The 16388-nt window shown below is 45.0% G+C and overlaps 1 protein-coding gene across 1 annotated transcript; it reads left to right on the top strand.

Annotated features, from left to right (window-relative positions):
- The first annotated feature begins 3057 nt into the window (after positions 1-3057).
- LOC134008866 (uncharacterized) lies at positions 3058-15141 on the top strand. Its single transcript, XM_062448447.1, has 5 exons — positions 3058-3162; positions 13270-13435; positions 13527-13628; positions 13742-14056; positions 14248-15141. Exons 3-5 carry the CDS (start codon positions 13565-13567, stop codon positions 14625-14627), a joined length of 759 nt encoding a protein of 252 aa, XP_062304431.1. The 5' UTR covers positions 3058-3162; positions 13270-13435; positions 13527-13564; the 3' UTR covers positions 14628-15141.
- Positions 15142-16388: the final 1247 nt, after the last annotated feature.

The raw sequence follows: 16388 nt of genomic DNA, 5'->3' as shown, positions 1-16388 counted from the left end.
ACTGTGTGTTTATGAGCGTGTGCGCGTTTGTGCGTTTGACACTTTAATGAAAGGGCTTCAGCCTTTCATTACAACAGAAGGCCTAGCAATCCAGAGTTATGCTGGCTTTCCGAGGGCCGTGTTTCTGAGGCAGACAAACCCAGCATCATGCAGGCCCTACAGAGGAAGGAGCAGAGGGACGCAGCGATGGCTGGATGGAGCCAAGCCGAGTGTGACAGGAAGGAGGGATGGGAGAAATGGATTTCGGGAGGGGAGGGATGGAGATATAGCCCAGCAGGCAACGTGGGGATCGAGGGATGAAGGAAGGGAATGAGGGGACGGAGAGAAAGACGGAACGAGGGATGAAGGGAGGGAGCAAACGAGTGCGATGGACAGGGGGACAGACGGTAGCAGGATTGATGGGCAGTAAAGGTCCACCAGAGAGAAATCCTGTTATTTCTGCCAGCAGGGGCCCTCGGGTGCAGGGTGAGGTGAGAGGCAGAACGAAGGAAGAGCGAGGTGAGGAGAGGAGTGAGGAATAGAGTGGGACAGGGCTGGAAGGAGCATCATCTTTCTCTCCTCCCTCTGTCCCCCGGGCACTGTCACTCTCTCTTCGGCACACAGGCTGAAGGCTAATTGCGCCAGATTATTATCGATAGACATTACATCCTGAAACCCAGTCGTGATTGGAGTTGAATGTAGTGTCGTGTGGGTTTGTGCTAGATTTACACCCTGATGCTCTGAAGCAGTTGAAAATGTGCTGGAACATCACTGCACAGTGTCCATGTGTGAGCTGTCGCAGGCTGTACAAAAGTTTGTACTTTGTAGTTCCCAGTAACCACCCTTTTTTATTTGTGTGTGCGTGCAAGCAGCGCGTGTGTTATTCCGACATCAGAAACATTCCGATGTGCCCACAGGTTCACGCTGTAGCGGGGTTTGCTCGTTTAAAGATAGAAATACTTAATTTATCATAAAGTCTGGGGCACCACCCTAATATTGGTTTAGGACATTAGGGAATCCTATGTTTAATATGTAATAATCAGTCTCATCTTTAGGAATGAATTCGTTCTAAGAGTAGAGCCAATCGTAACATCAGTGAACACGCACATCAAAATATCTTTACAATGAATTTATTCAAGTAAGGTAAACAGATCTTATGAAAAGTTGGATTATGGGTTTGATATGAGAGATTGGTTTCAATGAACAGAATGAAATGGTCTAACTTAAAGAAAGGCAGAAATTGTACAGTCAGTGATTACATCCTTACAAATCATAAACAGAGCTCACGCCAATGCCATGTCGAGGAGGAAAGAGCGTTAGCCATAGTTACGTTTGATCAGGGGTTGATCAATGATGTTGAGGGCGGTTTGCGCCAAAGGTCCATTTGAAGAATCTGAAGTCACAGCGCGGCTGCGCTGGGTCATGTGACTGAGTCTGCGGGATCTCAGTGAAGTCGCATTTGGAATTGCGTTTTTGGTTCTTCTGTTGAAACGTCCAGATAGTGTCGCGATCACTATAAAGTTGAATCTCAGGAGAAGCTTGGCGACGTCCTTGGAACGCCAATCCTGATGGCGTTCATGCCATGGTCGGTTTCGCTGGAGTCAGAGATTGATGGTCATCTTAGGGCTTTATACAGTTCGAGGGAGGACCCGTCTGGGGTCAGATGTGGATTGGGGGAAGCTGGGTTCTCAACTCCCCCCTCCTTCCTTCACACCTACCAAAGGTGTGATCTGATCTCTGGCTGATCATTCGATGGTTCAAATATTGTTCTGGACATCTTGGTACAGTTACAAAATATAGTTGAATGATTGTTTTATTATGATAAGCTTTGTGTAGATACCAAGAATGACGTGGTTATCTTTCAGGAAGAAGGAGTTGTTACTAGAATCAAGATTTCAGTGAACACAACATTAAAACAAAGTAACAAACATAACACAAATATCCCTCTCATAATTCTCCACCTTGTACTCTTGTGGTAAAGGTGAAGTCTCAAGACTTTCCTCAAAAGTTCTGATCAAGGTATGTTCTTTGTTCAAATCGCCGCCGAAACGGATAGCAAATGGTCGCTGGAGACGTGTTGTCTAAATCAGGCCCTTTGAAGCTTGCAAGCTAGCAGGAGGGCTGATTAGGTAGATTGGGGAGGTCGTCCCCCCCCATTCTATGGTTCCTTTGCATCGGCGTTTGGTGGGTAATCAGCATACTGAGGGTGTCACAAGGTCTGATTAGGTTTGTCTGATGTGATTGAATCACTCTTCAGGTGTGGCAAGATGTTGGCTCCGTGTGGTCTTGTGGACCTCACTACAACGCCCAAAGCCAATTTATTCTGAAAGAAATCTGCGACGCCTGAGAAAAAAATCGATTGGATTGTGAATGGCGGCAGCTTCGACGCGTCGTTTGGCGAGGCGGCACAAATCAGAAGATGTTCCTCACTTGGTTCGGGCCTCCACGCCCGTCGGTCCCCTGGGTTAGTTAAGCGCAGCGCGAAGAAACGTACAGTCACGCTGCACAACGAAGGAATGAGGGGGAAACCCTGTACGGTATGCACCGTGGTAGATCGATACCATTTTCAAATGTTTAGGTAGAGGGTCAGATGGCTGAGCGGTTAGGGAATCGGGCTATTAATCAGAAGGTTGCCGGTTCGATTCCGGCTGTGCAAAATGACGTTGTGTCCTTGGGCCAGGCACTTCACCCTACTTGCCTCGGGGGAAATGTCCCTGTATTTACTGTAAGTCGCTCTGGATGAGAGTGTCTGCTAAATGTAAATGTAGGTGCCTTCGTCGGAGGGCCGTCATGTACCAAGTGCTCTGATGTCTCTCCTTGAGTTTCTATTAGAGTGCACTTTGGCTTCTGTGATGATATAGGGCAATCTTTAAGTGAAGCATGTGTACTGGAGGTCTGTATGCTGTGGTTTGAAAGTGGAAAAGGGAAGTCTCAAACATCCATTCCAGACATCTGAAAGATGTTGGGAGGAGGAAGAATGTATGGGTTTTGTTCAGACTGATGTCATGGTCTGAATAAGGAAGTTAGGGAACTATTGCTCCACAGTGCTGAGTAATCAGCAAGACACTGAGCAAAAAGGAGGGGAGGAGATTCACAAAGCAGAGGAGCTCCAGTGCGTGTGTTTTAGGGGAGGGATAAGCAGTAGTTTCATTAACCAGAGAGCGAGGACAGAGACAACACACGGTAAGATCATTCCAGCTTTCACTGTTCTTTGTAAGATATGGTGATGATGCTAGCAATGCTAATGAAAGCTAATGCCAGGGCCCAGTTGTTCAAAACAGTTTAACCATTGTGTTATCTTCGGGTCATTCTGACCCATCAGTCATTGTGACCTACCGTGGTATTGTGAAAACTTTACCGCATACAAAAATTAAGTGAAGCATTGTCTTTTAACCGTCGGGCTGTCTCAGACCCCCCACATTGTGAAGGTTAAAAGAAAGTCATGTGACCCAAAGGCAGCACAAGGGTTAATCTGGATCAGAATTATTGGGATTTTGAAATCCCATGTTTTGCTATCCAGGATCAAATAATCAGTCTTACTTTTGTGCTGGTTTTTCAAAGCAACATTGGATTGGATCAACCTGATCCATATACAAACTTTTCAAAAAGACCAAATTTGGATTCCCAGTGTTATAAATGGTAGTACATATAACAATGTAGGCTATTAGCAAGTAAAGAACAGGTTCAATAACACATCATGGGGTCACTTTTATGTGTTTTGATTGGAAGACAGAAAAAGGCTAAATAAAACAATCCAAACAGTCAGAGCCATCATCTGACCCACAAAGAAATACAAACAATCAAATATACATTCTTCACAAATACAATGTGAATATATAAAACGTGTTTCAAAATCAGAAAAAGGCTAAATGTCCAATGGTTTAAAAAAAATTAAAGAACTTTCAGATTTCGTCTTCGGTTGTGGAGAGACCAGCTTTTTCAAGCTCTGCTGGGATCAGAATGATCTAGATTTGTTTTTGATCAAAAGGTATCCCAGTCCTCCTAAAAAGTTTTAAACAACACATATAGAAGGTTTGATCCAGATCAAAACCAAGACTGGATTACGTTATCCAATTTAAGGATCCTTTTTTTCCGTTTTGAACAACCCATTAATCCAATACAATAGCCAAAATCCAATCCGATCACTTCTGAACAACTGGCGCCTGCTGAGGATCATAATAAGAACGGAATGTATAGTAGCATGAACGCTTGCTAGATGCTAACAATGACAAAACTGATGATACTGATGGTGTGAAGCTGAAGAGGAAGGAGACCGAGTGTAGCTAAATTGAATGGTAGATGCCGGAGGAGTAGTCAACACACTCTGACAGTATGGCAGATGAGTGCTCGAGTGCTTATGGCTAATACTACAGGCTGGATGTCTAGATACAGCACATACCTTCAAGACTCTGTGGTGCATAACAAGGCTGGAGGCTTTTTGACAAGCCTAAAGTAGGACAAACTGAACCGAACCAAGAAGGGAGCAGCACTGATTAAGGTGCTGATGTAATGACATCATGATACAACTCTGCAATATTTTCCTGTGATCGCTTCTTTTTGCTCAGGTTTGAAACCTTGTGTAGCTCCAGGCAACCGAACCTAGGAAATTGTCAAAGATGGAAGGTGTTATTTTCTCTCCTTCATCTTCTGAGGTAAACTTTTCCCATAATGCCAGTTGTCAAGCTGAGATTGTGCCCTGGGGCCTGGTGGGGTAACTGAGAACAGGATTAACATGATACCTAATCTCATAACATGTTGTTTTGACCCCCCCATGTCTGGGGCTCTGCTCCCTCGACACCCCAAATAAATCTGTCTTATTCCAAAAGTCTGCCTCAGCCAAATGCCTTGTTTGACATGATTTCCAATTTGATAAAGAATATTTGGGAACTGGTATGGAACTCAAAGTTGGAAAGGAAGCATAAATCTAATGAGAGGTTGCAGCCTCGCTTGTGAAGTGTGTGAATAGTGCTGAATCCTGGAAGTGACACTAGGTTAATGGCCCAATGGTGAGACAAAGGAAGTGTTTACTTTTGCATTGTTAGCAAATGGACCTTTCACCTTCACTCTTTCCTCCTTTCACTAACTTTGAAGGATTTTCCATGATCTTCTGTTCCTGGCACCTTACTGGAAACTACAAAGCCGCCCTACTTATATTAACTGCGCAGGAATGTTTTTTGCCGGAAAACAATTCAAGAACATACAATAGCTTTACCAGAAGGGAAAACAAGTAACATCCTCTTTGTGCACATAAGGCAGGACTCTCTGTCTTTCTATCTGTCTGTCTATGCCAGAGAAAGTCCTTGTTGATTTCCCTCGCGTGCAGGAGCTCTGAGTGGCGATACAGTGTTTGTGTCACCTCGGCAGTGAGAGTTCTTCGACCAAGCCCTGGCGGTCATCCAGCACAAACCTCTGTTGATGAGTGTTAGCCCAGCTGTCACCTACAGCTGCGTGCAGCACAAACACACGTCTGACACGGGAGGCGACAAGCCCTTCTGGCTGCTGTGGAGGTAGTTTTTTTTTTTTTTAAGTTCAAGTTGCAACGAGTGTTGTGAAAGTCGATGAAAAAGCACACTCGATTACTTTTTCTCCCCCGACAGGCAGACTTTTAAGTTTTATAAAAAAATTAATTAAATAAAAAAAAGTGTCATTTAGAGTTTATTCATTTGTTGAGTGGAAACGGAACGGTGAAAGTTTTGAAGATTTAAATTGGATGTGACTCATTCCCAGTTGCTAAGAATTTTGGATTCCATGAAGAGGATACAGGAAAAAATACAAGAATTTCCATCCCTTCCTAAAATACTAAACATTGGCATTGTCATTTTTAAATACATTATGATGTCAGTGATTGCGCCGACCTTTCCAGCTGACGAGTACGCCATGTCCTGCCTAAACCAACCAGGAATTTATCATCCATGTTTGCTCGTCGTTTGTGTCTTTGTGTTGGGGACCTACAGTACGTCGAAGATAATGGACAACACTTTAGAGGGGCTCACTCTAAGAAAATGGCTTCAGCCACGATGGAATCACCAAAGTAGGAACAGTGATGGAACTGCGGCCATTTTGTCATCAAAGTCAACCCCAGCTCATTACAAAGGGAGAGCTGTGAGGTACCAGAAGCATCAGATGTGAAGAGTAAAGCTTTTATGGGTGCCATCGTAGGAGGCCAACGATCTAAAAGAAGCCGTTGGTTCAATTCAACCCCCTCGTAGGTGACAATGTGTCTGTCGATGCTTGCAAGCTACTTTCAGCTGTGATTGGAGGATCAGAGACGAGGAAAGCAGAGGGGAAATGGCGTGAGACTTGGAGTTGGTCTATAGAGGTTGGGAAGAGCCACACCTGGGAAGGGTTCAATCAAACACCGTGATTGGATTTCTCAGAATGTCCCTGAGAGGAATCCAATTTTGAGAGATGCACCAAGCAAAGGTAGAAAAGGAGACATGTGAAAGCAAGCACACAAACAAAAAAAAAAACGTGGATTGAGACCAACAAATCCATTGCCCAAACAACCCCTTTGCAGCTTGTTTGTTTGAAATGGAGCTTTTGTTTATACGGGAAATTCTTCACGGTGGCCTCACCTTGCTGTTTTTTTTTAAACAACCTGTGGAAATATTGTCGAGGGGGTCGACATTCCAGATATTCAGAAACAGCGGATAAGAACAGAGGCCTTATCCGCCTCCGTTTATCTCCTGAGGAACGGCCTTCTTCAGATTCACCCTGTTCTCTCTGTCGTGAAAACGAAAACTGCTCCCCTCCTTTCCCCTCTCTCCACCCTTCTCCTTCTCACTCTGAGCCTAGACATGTTGCCAGTAAACTCTGGAGATGCACGCACACACACACACCCACTAACAAGTATTCTCAATATATATCCACACACCCCCTTGGCATGCTCTCTCGCTCTCTCATCACGGCAGGATTAACACTTGGTCCCTCCGGCAACCCCTGTAAACAAAAGCATGAATCAAACAAGCCGCTCCTCAGATGCCCGACGAAATTCATTGTTCTCAGCTGCTACTAAATCAGGTAGCGAGGAAAATAGAGGGTCTTAACTGCCCATGAGCCTTACCTGAGGTTTACGTTGATACAGGGTTTGGCAAGTGGGTTGACACACCGATCTCACCTTGTAGGTCCGAAGGCCGGCCAGACTGGACGCTGGATTTAGGTGACTACGAGGATCAGATAGATATGGCTCAAGCACTGTAGATGTATCAGAAAAAGGGGTGATGGATAGAGGTGGAGGTAGAAGTTTGTCTTTTACATATTTGCATACTATGAGTGTTACTCGGCAACAAAATACCGTCGCTACTATTCGTGATGGCCGTTTGGAACTATTGTTCATTGGACGGTCTTTGGTAGCGTTGGGAGTGTGGAGGAGTGAAGTTTTATAGTCTCACACAGTTTCATTATAAATCCTCACCTTCTCATAAATCGAGGAGAAATATTCATTTGAGATCCCTGCCAGGGAAACCCCATTCATACTTATTAGCTCTTCAACCGGTGAAGAGGACATGGCGTGCGGCTAATCGCTCTGGGCTCATCTCAACCCAGGGAGTCCGAAGCACATCAAACCACCCAATCGTAAATCACCACCATTGGGTGAGCCGAGTAACTTCCTATCCAGGAGTGAAGCCAGAATGAGAGCTATGTTTAGAATGGAAATCCAAATTTATCAAATAGACTGACAAAGTGGAAGCAAACACCAAACGCTAATCCCCCCCCACCCACCGGGCAAACATCACCCAGTGTGTGAGCATGGTTGTGCATCTACTTAGCTGGTAGCTGGATAGCTAGCTAGCATGTTTAAACCCAAACCAGATTAGCATCCCTGATTCTGCCGGGATGCATCCCTGATCTCCTCAGAGCTCATTCCTGAGGGATAACCTCACCCCCCCTCCCCACCACCACCTTCAAACAGGAGTTTACCTCCCTTTCCCACATCAAAGCTTCCCAGCTTCTGCTCGCCATGGGGATTACAGAGGGGGATATATGGGCAAACATGGCAACCGTTTACAAGCGAGACAAAAGAAAACAAGGATCTCTGAGATGTCCTTTCCTTCACAGATTAGAGGCGAGGGGGGGGGGGGGGATTACCAGAGGGGCCTAATTCTGATTACACAGTGAGGGGTGGTTTTCAGTGGGATGAGAGGAGCCCGGAGTCAATGAGCGGTCGCGTCATACCTGCAGTGTAGCTGGAGACGTCACGCCCAAATGACTGACTACACTCTTACAGTGGTAGATGACTGTAATCGGCCCCCATGGTGAGATATCACACTGTGTTGTGGCTCAGAGACACGGTTGCTTGAGGCAAACTGCTGCTTATGAAAGCCAAGGCATTACCGATATTTAAAGGGCTACAGGCACAATAGCTCAGCCAGTGGGTTTGCTAGCCATCTTGATCTTGAGCCATTATTTTAAAAAATCGATATGGTGGCATTTAAAAGCCCAAGTCTTGAATCAGCATGTAGTCAGCTGATGGAGATGATTAAATCCAGGCCTGTGGTTGCAAACAACATTGTTATCTAAACATATTACAATAAAACTCAATGCATGTACAGCTACAGTATCTGAAACTGAGGACAGGACTGGCTGTTGACATTTTGTATTATGTCTGTAGGGACAAGCTAACAACCAGTAATGAAATGGTTATTGGTAGGGTCAGTGGTAGCTTGATGTTAATGGTTTGATGAATCCATAGTGTGACCTAAGATGGTGAAGCTAGGCTAATCAAGTTTCCCTTGGTCTCTGTCTGGTCGTAGAGAATCTGCACTAGCATCGCTAACGGCGCTAAACTAACCACTTTGACCCTGCTTCTTTTCATTCTGTCAATATTTCGCCACCCCTTTTTTGAAGGGGTGTATTCGATGCACTGAGAACCTGTTCTCCTGAGTGGGACGATATGGGCGCCTTCATGTAGCGGCTGAGTGGATCAATCTCATAGCATAGACAAGAATCAATAGGTATTTGATTTTATGAAGCCTGTGAATTCATATGTTGAGATGTGATATTACATTGATGGAGTGTGTGTAAAACTGATTGTGACCAGGGTAGACCGTTTACCCTCAGTTTACAAGATGACCTCATCGATCAGTGTCTCCTCTCTGTCTAGCCTTTAGGGTTGGTATTCCATTCTAATTCCATTCATTCAAAAACATCACTGGAATAACAATTTTGTCATCTGAATTAGGTTTAAAACTTTTTTTTTTTTTTTTTTTAAACAACCTTGTGAAATTGATCATCAATACGGTCATTTAAAAGTTTAAGTTCTGTCAGACTTCACTAGGAAGAATCTTGGACTTAATCTGTTTTTACTACTTGGTTTCCTCAGGGGCAAGTGCTGGTGATAAACCTGCTCATAAAAAGAAATAAAGGGCATATTCTTATCGACCTTAATGTGTGCATTTGAACTTTGAATTAAAATACACTTCTTTCTACTGAACCTGAACCTTCACTCAGGAATATAAAAGCAAATATATCCTTTGAACCAGTTCCTCTGGCTCTGTGATGGAGTCTGAGTTCAGGGACTTCAACTCCCTCTCCCTGCCGTCTCCACGGGAACCCTTCTTTATGGACTGTTAACAGGCATGAGGCTGGAACTACGACGAGTGTGCTGAGGCGTCAGAGGGTCTCTCGTAAAAAGCGTCTCGTAACCATCGGAGAGCGAGATGCCCTCAGTGTGCAGAGAGGGGAGTGAGTGCGATCGACGGAGGCAAGAGGTCTATCGATAAGCCTGTTCACCACATGGCCATCAGCAGTTAAGGGGTAAGGGCTGTACATTAGGGCCTTGTTGCTAACGCGCCGCACAGATTGCAGAGTAAACAAACAGCATGTCAGTCCCACCGTGAGAAGTTTGTGTTAACGAGAGCGTCCATACAGTATCAGACTTGGCTTTCCTGTTAGAGTCTAAGACTACTGTCTATCATGGGGGATCATTTGGCCGCAGATGGAAAGTGAAACAGAAAAGCTGTTCAGACGTTCCTTCTTCGTGTCATTTGGAAAGGCCCCAATGTCGACTGCAGGAAAGCACCCAGAACCTGACTCCTCACTTTGCTTCTCTGTTGATTGTGAACACGTTGAGTAGCTAGTCATGGGGAAGCTACATTACAGGATATGATTCATTCAAGATCTTGAATGACATCTGCTAATGCTGCGAAGAAGTGTTTGGATTGTTGCTCACAGGAATGTGTTGTCAAGGAGACATGTCAAAGCATAGATGTGCAGGCTTTACCAATTCATGGTCCAACCAAGCGGCTATCGTTTGGGTATTGCCACATCTGAACAATTGGTTTGCATGCATGTTGACGGAAGGGTGTTTGGAATCGTGGGTGATACTAAGACGTTAAAAACGTCGACATGAGCTTAGAGAGATTGTTCTCAGCCGTGAGTTTGATTACTGACGTACACTGAAGTGCATTTGCTGACATGTCATTTCGGCTATACACACCGTGGATGTTAAACACAAGTTCTGAGATTATACTTAGTGCTGGCAAGCAAAGATTGCAACATATCCATGAAGGAAGAGAAACAGATGTTCATTAATCTTCCTGATAAAAGGATGACTAAACTATGGCAAGAACTGACAGACAACTAGGTCATGTGAAATTCCATTTGTGTGAAAGTCACCAAAGCCATTCTTGTCTTTTATAGGATGACGACTACGTGACGCACCTATGCATGCACCCTTCCATCAACGAACATACTACTGTAATTAATTAGTATTCATTTTTATTATTGTTATATTACATTATGTATTTGTAACATATCTCTGGCACTCTGGCTTGAAACGTACAACATCCCTATAGGTGAGTTTCTGGTCAGTTAGACTAAACATTCAAAACTACTTTTTTTGGTGGCCATATGTATTCAAACTCAGAACTAACTGAGCAGTGGACACAAATCAGAAATGTGAGGTCATGTCTCATGGCAACACGGGTCATAGTTTTCTCCCCCAAACATGTCATGCACCCCATGTCACTGTGGACCTGGGGGCGGGAGGTGAGGTGGGGTTAAGGGGTTCTGGTAAAGATGTCAGGGACGCGGGTAGGGACACAGATGTTGTAACACACTTGGCCTTTTGTTAATGGACCCAGCCTAAAAGCGCCCTCGTTTCCTACCTCTCAGTTGCTTAGTAGCGTCCATAGAAAAACGTATTCTCTCAGCTCCATAGGTCTGCAGTAACTGCCGTTTCTGTGTTTGTGTGTCTGTATGCGTGTGTGTGCGTGCGTGCGTGTGAGAGAGAGTCAGAGAGAGATTAACCCTTGTGCTGCCTTCGGGTCACATGACCCAAAGGTTCATAACGAACCATCGTTGTGTTTACCCAATTTTACCCAATACAAAAACAAATAAAAATCATTTTCTTTTAACCTTCGCAATGTGGAGGGTCTGAGACAGCCCGACGGTTAAAAGAAAATGCTTCACTTTGTTTTTGTATGCGGTAAAGTTGTCACAATACAACGGTGGGTAACAATGACTGATGGGTCAGAATGACCCGAAGAGAACACAAGGGTTAAGAGAGATAGTAAGAGAGAGAGCAGTTGCTTGGTATTTAAATCCTTTAGGGTTTGGGTTAGCTTTCCCTAGATACAAGATAGATAGATTGTGTCTGTTAATGCCTGCAAGGCAGTGAAGAAAACTAAATGACAATAATGTTTAGTGTCTGGCCCCTCTAACAGTACAACTGGCCACAGCTTGGGCCCGCCAGTTGACATTTTCTAGAAACGTCCTCTGCTGTCCATCCAGGAGAGGCTGAACAGAATAATTTGCATATTCCACCCAGTTGTGAATTGGTAGACTGTAAATTAGTTTGACTGTTGGTTGTCTTAGTCTGCGATTAAGAAACTGGAATAATAATCAGTGCTTATATTGTACTGACACTTTGTACTGGCCACTTTGCCCTTTAAGATTGCAAACTTGTAGATTTGACTCATGTGTTAACTAGTGTGGTCCCTGGATAATAACATTCCACTTGAGCTTGTTTCCAACATGCCAAAAGGGTTTAGACTAAACTTCAGAGTGACAGTGTTTGGTACATACAATATCAGACCTGTCCCCTGGTCTCGGATTACCAGGGGCGCGCAGACATAAATCCACCTGACTCATCGTTATGACAACTCGGGCCAGCATCAGAACTTGAATTCAACAGCCACCTAAATCCCAAATGAATGTCAAAGAGTTTTTATCAGGAGTGTTACGGCCTTCCTCAACTATCTTTGCCGAACTTGCATGAGTCACCGCATTAGAGCTGGATCATATTGAACACTATTACGCAGAAGATTTGGCACTCTGGGTAATCTAGCTCCAACAGCAATTAAGTACGGGATGAATTTCGACAAGCTTTAGAGAAATTACCGACAGCCGCGGCAGCTTGTGTATTTTGAGGGGACGGGGGAAATTCTGTCATTGGGAGCGAAGCGGTTGGCTAAAAGCGTGAAATGCTGTGTGGCGTAGTCGGCGAAAAAGGTTTCACGGCGAAGCGGTTATTATTGGACTTCATGTTTGATTAAAAAGTTGCTTCTAGTGGACGAAGCTTGTGTCACATCAGGCTAGGGCGTTTTACCCAGCCGTGGCCATTAAGAGAGGATATGCTCTGATTGCTTAGACACACATTACTGCGAACTCACCCGAGAAGCGAAGCACCAAACCGTCCTAATGTGGAAGCACAGAGATGCTCTGCCTAAAAAAGTGACAAGAATGAATAGTTATCTGGTCCCACAATGCTCTCTGTTGGCATGTTGGCAGTAGTCACACACACACACACACACACACACACACAAACACAAACACGAACACAAACACAAACACATTGCTCAACACCAGGCCTGTGTTACAACATGCTGAGATGGAAAAATTCTAGTGGCACTGCACACACATAAAAATAGTCATTAGAGAGACCCTGTCTGGTCTTGAAAAGACTACAGAATTTGTATTCTCTAGTCTTTATTATCTTTGTATTGGCGGAGGGGGGGGGGGTCTGAACTCAAACTTGAAACACAGTGAGTATGTGTGTTACCAGCTGTGAGATGAATAAAGGATTATTCCTCTTTCTTCCATCCCTCTCCGTCTCTCTCCCTCTCCCTCTCCCTCTCCCTCACTCACTCTCACTCACTCGCTCACACTCACACTCACTCGCTCTCACTCGCTCTCTCTCGCTCTCTCTCGCTCTCTCTCGCTCTCTCTCGCTCTCTCTCGCTCTCTCTCGCTCTCTCTCGCTCTCTCTCGCTCTCTCTCGCTCTCTCTCGCTCTCTCTCGCTCTCCTTTGTCTGCCTCTTATCTCATTTCATTTTCTCTCTCTCACAGAACTGTCGGCTGCAATTGGTCAAATCATGGCCCACCCTTCTCAGCTTCGAGTAATGGTACAGTTGAGTGCTTGACGATTTGTTGGCGAGGAAGAGAGGAGAACGCCAAGGACTGAGGTAAACCACCCTGGAGGCAAAGAGGAGCACGTTAACAGTATCTCACCGAGGTAAATTACCACCCCGTCCACAACACTGTATACATGCACATTATGGTTCTGTCAACTCAAGGTGACATCGTGTACGTTTCTGTGTGGGTAGCTGTGCATATGCGTGTGTGAAACGAAGCAACCGTGATTATGGAGTCTTTTCTACGGACGGGACTGCTTCTGCTCATAGTCCACACGGCACCCACGGAGGAAGGTGAGGCTCCGTCGAGTTGCAACACGACTTTTACGACCTGCAGCGTTTGAAAATTGTCTCCTGCCATATAAACCAGCCGCTAATTTGTGAATTCTGGTTTTGTTTTCACTCAGGGCTCAGCATTAGCCCCTCATTTATGGCCCAGTGTGGCCAAAACCTGAGCCTGTTTTGCAACAACACCCACCCTCCACTACCGGGGAGCCATGTCACAATGAACTGGGCCCACAGTGACAGCAATAGGGTCATATGTGAAGTAAACACCTCTCACCCCACCAAAGAAACGGATGACTACATATGTGCCATGACAGAAGGTGTTCATCTGGAGCTCACCCTGCTTGGGATTAAGCCTGACAATCGGGGGGTATACGTCTGCAAGCTAAGCTCGGCAGAAGGAACAGCGTGCACTATGACCAATGTGACTCTGGACGGTGAGTGCCCTGCACACTGGCCAAACGACTGCAGTAAAATGACTACTAACGCCCCTAAGCGTAGTTTACCGAAACGGTCCAAAGTAGTAACCTATAACCCGCTAACACAAATCAGACAAGCAGGAGGACGAGGCGGCACGTTCCCATAGCGATGTTCACTGGGTCTCCCCCTTTGTCCCTTCTTTCTGCAGAGTGCTACACGGGCCCGAACGTGACTACAACAGCCGAGGCTTACTCCTGCACCTTCACAGGGGTGTTCCCTGAGGGAGAGGTGCACTGGTTCCAAGGCCCCGAAAGACTGACGGGGAACACCACGTGCACCACCACGGTGCGCGTGGAGCCACGAGGAGGCTTGACCATCTGCAGTACCTTGAAAAGAAACTCAACGTCTGGGCAGCTACCCTACACCTGCTCCCTGTGGAACCCCAGAGCCAAACGTTACTTGACCAGCCAAGTAACTGGTCCCAGCAAGGTTACAGGGTCCAGCAATGGAAGAGAGGCCCACAGAGCTTTCTGGGAACTGTGGGCGATACTTCTGGCAAGCCATTTCCTGATGAAGCTGTGGGCCTGACTGCTACCTGCTTTGTGTCTGAATGATCCCTGAGGGAATGATTAACTCCATAACAAGGAAGTTTCTGGGCCTCTGTGATAAGGTAGAGCATGCTGTATGGTCTGAGGAGCTTAACTAGGTTAAAAGGTGTGTTATGGTTGTGGAAGAAATTGCGATTTCCGGTGTGCTTACATTATTCACTAATCAATATAACTAGTCATTGGATACTAGTTAGTATGTTCTCATGCAAGCTTGCTATTAATAAGAGTAGATGGTGTCTATGCGTCAGGGTTAATAGATGTTCGTGATCAGGAGAAAGTACTGGGTAAACGTCCTTGGTCATGACTACAAGGAGAGCGCCAACTATGATCTCTCTAGTCTGAGTGGTCATGTGTTGGGAGCTGTGAATCTCTTCCTCTGAGACTGTTGTAACGTCATTACTGCCTGACTGTCACTATCTATGTTTACATTCCTGTGCCCTATAAAAGATGGTCCTCCGGCTTTCAGAGCTGAGAGAGACATGATTGAGACCTAAGCCTGGTGTTGTGTGGTCATTTATTGTCAGAGGTCTGGTTTTCTCTCCCAATCTGCAGATTGATAATACTTATTAAAATCCAGAACTCAACTGAACTTAGTCACTCCGTTTATGGAGACGGACAAAACACTTTCTTCATCATGGTTTAACAGTTTCCTGAAGCACTGAACAAATAAAAAAAAGAAGTCAGATGAATGGACTGATAACCTGTGAGAGGTTCACTTGCTCTTGTGATTGTTTTCAGGGGCCCTCATGAATGTGCGTTGGTACATATGCAGATAGACTTCTGTGGAAAATGTGTATATATATATATATATATATATATATATAAATAAATAATATATAAATTTAGTTGGCGTCTGAAAACTCTTGTTTGAAGTTTGATACTGCCCTCTACTGTAAAGTGTATATTATTGAAATATTTCCTGAGGACATTGCATTCCAAATGACACCACAGTGATGAATAATTGTGTCTGATATACAACAGAGCTATGATAAACCCTGGGCTTGGATATTTACTCACATGTAGGTTGCCACTCCAACCTTGCTCCTGGAAAGGCAAACTTTCCAACCCCAGTTGGAACAAACATGATTCACCTTGTCAGTCAGTTAAATCATAGAATCAGGTGTGTTGAATTAGGGTTGGCATGAAAGCTGATAGGCAGGTATTGTGGATTTCTGTAGGGTGTGGCATCCAGTGAATGGGTTTGAGGACAACCACCTTTTTTAAACCTCACACAGATCCTCCTTATCCACACACAAACACACACACAAACAGACACACACACACACACACACACACACACACACACACACAAACACAAACACACACACACACACAAACACACACACACACAATGTCACGACCACTGCCCTGTGTTTCCCTGTGTCTGTCATTGTCTTCACCTGTGTCTCGTTGAGTGGTTTCAGTTCTCGTTAGTGTTACTGGTTGTCACCTGCGTCTTGTTTGGTTCTGTGAATTTAGGTTCCTGTTTTGTGTCCAGTCTTTGTCTTGCCCTTGCCAATGTTACTGTGAGTATCCTGCCTGTTTCCCCAGTTTGCAAATGAGCCCTTGTTTTTGGAACCCGGACTATCTCTCCTGTGTTTCGGTCCGTAACACACACACACACACACACACAGAGAAAACCCAACGCATACACATTTATTATTTGGAAGGTTTTCTTTGGAAGTAATTATCCTTGAAAATCATATCTTCAGGGTTATTCAGGTCTGTACAAGTCCAGGCA

Source organism: Osmerus eperlanus, chromosome 22 (genome assembly GCF_963692335.1).
Source record: "Osmerus eperlanus chromosome 22, fOsmEpe2.1, whole genome shotgun sequence".
NCBI classification, from domain to species: Eukaryota; Metazoa; Chordata; class Actinopteri; order Osmeriformes; family Osmeridae; genus Osmerus; species Osmerus eperlanus.
This window is presented reverse-complemented; position numbering and strand designations above follow the sequence as displayed.

Bases quoted from the DNA above. Each gene is read 5' to 3' on its own strand.
- LOC134008866 (XM_062448447.1), top strand. From the start codon at position 13,565: ATGGAGTCTTTTCTACGGACGGGACTGCTTCTGCTCATAGTCCACACG. The intron at 13,629-13,741 runs GTGAGGCTCCGT...GTTTTCACTCAG, and splicing joins CACGGCACCCACGGAGGAAG to GGCTCAGCATTAGCCCCTCA. The intron at 14,057-14,247 runs GTGAGTGCCCTG...TTCTTTCTGCAG, and splicing joins GACCAATGTGACTCTGGACG to AGTGCTACACGGGCCCGAAC.